The 3,034-nt window shown below is 35.1% G+C and overlaps 1 protein-coding gene across 1 annotated transcript; it reads left to right on the forward strand.

Moving 5' to 3' along the window:
- Positions 1 to 501: 501 nt before the first annotated feature.
- LOC110444429 lies at positions 502 to 2,958 on the forward strand (the record flags this gene model as incomplete). Its single annotated transcript, XM_021488808.1, has 3 exons — positions 502 to 611; positions 1,972 to 2,169; positions 2,791 to 2,958. Coding segments are annotated over 3 exons (476 nt in total), but the record flags the coding sequence as incomplete, so codon positions are not given.
- Between the last annotated feature and the right edge of the window lie 76 nt (positions 2,959 to 3,034).

The following is a 3,034-nucleotide window of genomic DNA, read 5'->3' on the forward strand; positions in this document are numbered from 1 at the left end:
GTAGTCAAAAACAATTCCTTAACCTCAGAAAGCTGAAATATTCTGGCTTGATAACTTCCCTCATGTCATGCCAGAAACCCAAAACCTCATTCTCCAAATGTCAAACACCCAAAATCACAATGTCCGCTCTCCAAACCTCGTAATCTCAAAGTCACCCTGAGCACTGTGAATCTCGAAAACTTCAGAAACACAAATAAAGGTACCTAGCACACTCACCAAAACTCAGAAAACTAATTTGAAAATTAAGCCCTCCACAAAACTTGTGAAAATGTAAAAGTCACCTAGTCCACTCTCAAAACTTGAAGAAAAAACCAAGTCACCTAGCCCACTCATTACACTTCAGAAAACCAGAAGGTACATCTGGTTCTTTTGCCAAAACTATAATAGAAATTTCTGACCAATGAAAAACATATCACTGTAGATACAGATAGGACCAAGGCAGGCAACGTATATATATTTAACCTGACCAAATGACAAACTTTGTGAAACAAATTTTTCCAGACTCCTCTGTCTCTAGGCGCAGTGAAGGCACTGGAAAAGTACTATAACCCCAGCCATCTCGCACCCGTTCATACTGGGGATAGGGAAAGTAAACTGAACTACCTTGCAATGTGAGTAAAAAAAGTTATCAAAGACACAGAAAATGCAAACACCAAATTAGCTACTTTGATAAAAAAAAATAAGGTTTGGCAATTACATGGCTGCTGCTTCATACAGATGTGGTTACCGACTCTGAGACGGAGATATGCAGATCAACTTGATCAAACTTGTGCAAAATTGCAAAACTTGCAAAAATTCAGATACAAAAACTTGAATTTCTTTTGACAAAATATGATTGTGCTTACTGGTACCATTGGATAGAAAGAGGAAGTTATAGGGGAGATAACTCTGACAGTCATATGCTCAGCTATACAGCTACATGTACTGTAGGTTGAGGTACCAACCCACCACTTAATATAAACGTGATTTGTGCTTTGAAATAAATCAGTTTAATTTTTATCATTAAACTTTAGTAATGAACTAATGATAAATGAGATAGTTCCAAGCTTTATACATATCTTTTGTAAATCATGTTTTAGTTATTTTGATAATGAATTGAGTATTATAACTTTGCTATCTGAATGGGGAAAAAAACTGCTATGTCCTGTGAGTAAAACATGAACTGATAAGCTATTATATGAATAAAACAACTCACTGTGGTGCTGTGTTAATGTAAAAATGAATTATCCTGGAGTTTGAATACAGTAATGATTTTTTTTAAATGCGAGCAAAACAATTAACAAACTGCTGTATGGTTTGCGAGTAATTATATTATAAACTTTCCTTTTATGCGAGCAAAAAAAAGCCTAAAACACATCTACAACAACGAACCCCTTTCATTGACAAATTACTAGTATAGAATGCTAGAGTTGAACTTTTCTATAGAATTTTAGCATATAAAAGAATTTTGCTGGTTTCAAAAGGACAAAATGAGGGTAAAAATGGCGAGTCTTTGAAGCTTTGACCCTAGGGAGAAAATTGATAGATTTAGGAAGTGTAGGCAGAAGGAATCCCTATCAGCTCAAACTGAAGAGCACCTAGCTAATTGACATAGTAAAACAATACTTCAGGACATTACTTCAAACTGTCTATGTTATAAGTACAGTGAGTGAGGCATTTTTTTCAACCAACATTTTCTTTCCATAAGAAAGAATTCAAACTTAAAGAAACCTTGATTCTTTTAAATTTAATTTGAAGTTGGTTATATTTTTGATAATAATAAATGAGTCTTAAGAATTCAATATTCTTTACAAAAAAAAAGACTGAAAACTTAGAAGGTAAAGTACATTTCACTTAATATCATGTCACTTAATGTCACATTTTGGTTATTATCATGTTTTCTTGATGCACCATTTTTCCTGCTATATCATCTGTGAAATTCAATTCTGTTATTATCACTTGTTTTGATGTTGATTTAACATTATTTTGTAGTAGCCGATTTCATTCCAAGCTGCATAAGGTTTCCACTACGACAGTGGACTCTGGTACAGATGGAGGTAACAACCACGTTAAATTGCCCGATCTCAGCATCCCCCCGGCTGGTCGCAAAGTAGTGGTACAGGAACTGCCATCGTCTACCATCTCCAACACTTTTTCTTCACCAAAGGCACCACTTAGTTTTGGAAGGAGGTGAAAATACATTAATATCTGTTAATGTAAATTACCGTAATAATCCAACTTAAAGTACAGGGGGTCACTATGAAATGTGATTGTGGGATAAAAAAAACGTATTGGGGATGGGGTACTGCAGAGATAAAGATTACATAAAAGAAAAGGATTTGAGGCTCATTGCTCAGAAGAGGATGATTGGCCTTAAGCTTTATACCACATACATACCGGGGTATTTGCAAACTCTCCCTATTTAGGAGAAAGACTCCTAATTTTTTACCCTTAAATTTAGCAAATTCATCTAGTGGATTTGCTAAACTATCCCCATATTCTAAGATCTAATGATTTTATCTGAGAGACACGAATCAAAATATGTCATTTTAAAGGGTTGTTTTGTCTCTAGGGGATATATACACACATTGTAAGTGGTTTATAAGAATGTTGAATAATCATTATTATTATTATTATTAATTATAAGTATTCTTTGAATTTGAAATTGTATCCCTAGTCAAAGCACACTATTTTCTTTACTGTTACAAATGTTGCCGTGACCAGGATTGTGCTGAAATGTGATTTGATGAGTTAAGGTGACGTATGCCTAGCCCAGTCCCCCTTTGTTCAAGAATATTTTTTGTTTTCCAGGAAGTCTATGCGTGTTCCGATGGAGGCTGTTCTGAATTTAATACAAAAGAAGAAACAGATCATCATTGAAACCTGGGAGGAATTGGTGAACTTACAAATTGGCCGGAAGGCTCCATCAGCAGGGATGGGAATGCATGCCAACCTCATCCTTAAGGCCATGCAGTGGAAGTACGTAACCTTAGAAACCTGTCCAGTTACCATGGAAACGTGTGTTTAATGTATCCATTGTGGGATATATATATAT

This window comes from Mizuhopecten yessoensis, unplaced genomic scaffold (genome assembly GCF_002113885.1).
Source record: "Mizuhopecten yessoensis strain PY_sf001 unplaced genomic scaffold, ASM211388v2 hete_36121024, whole genome shotgun sequence".
NCBI lineage: Eukaryota > Metazoa > Mollusca > Bivalvia > Pectinida > Pectinidae > Mizuhopecten > Mizuhopecten yessoensis.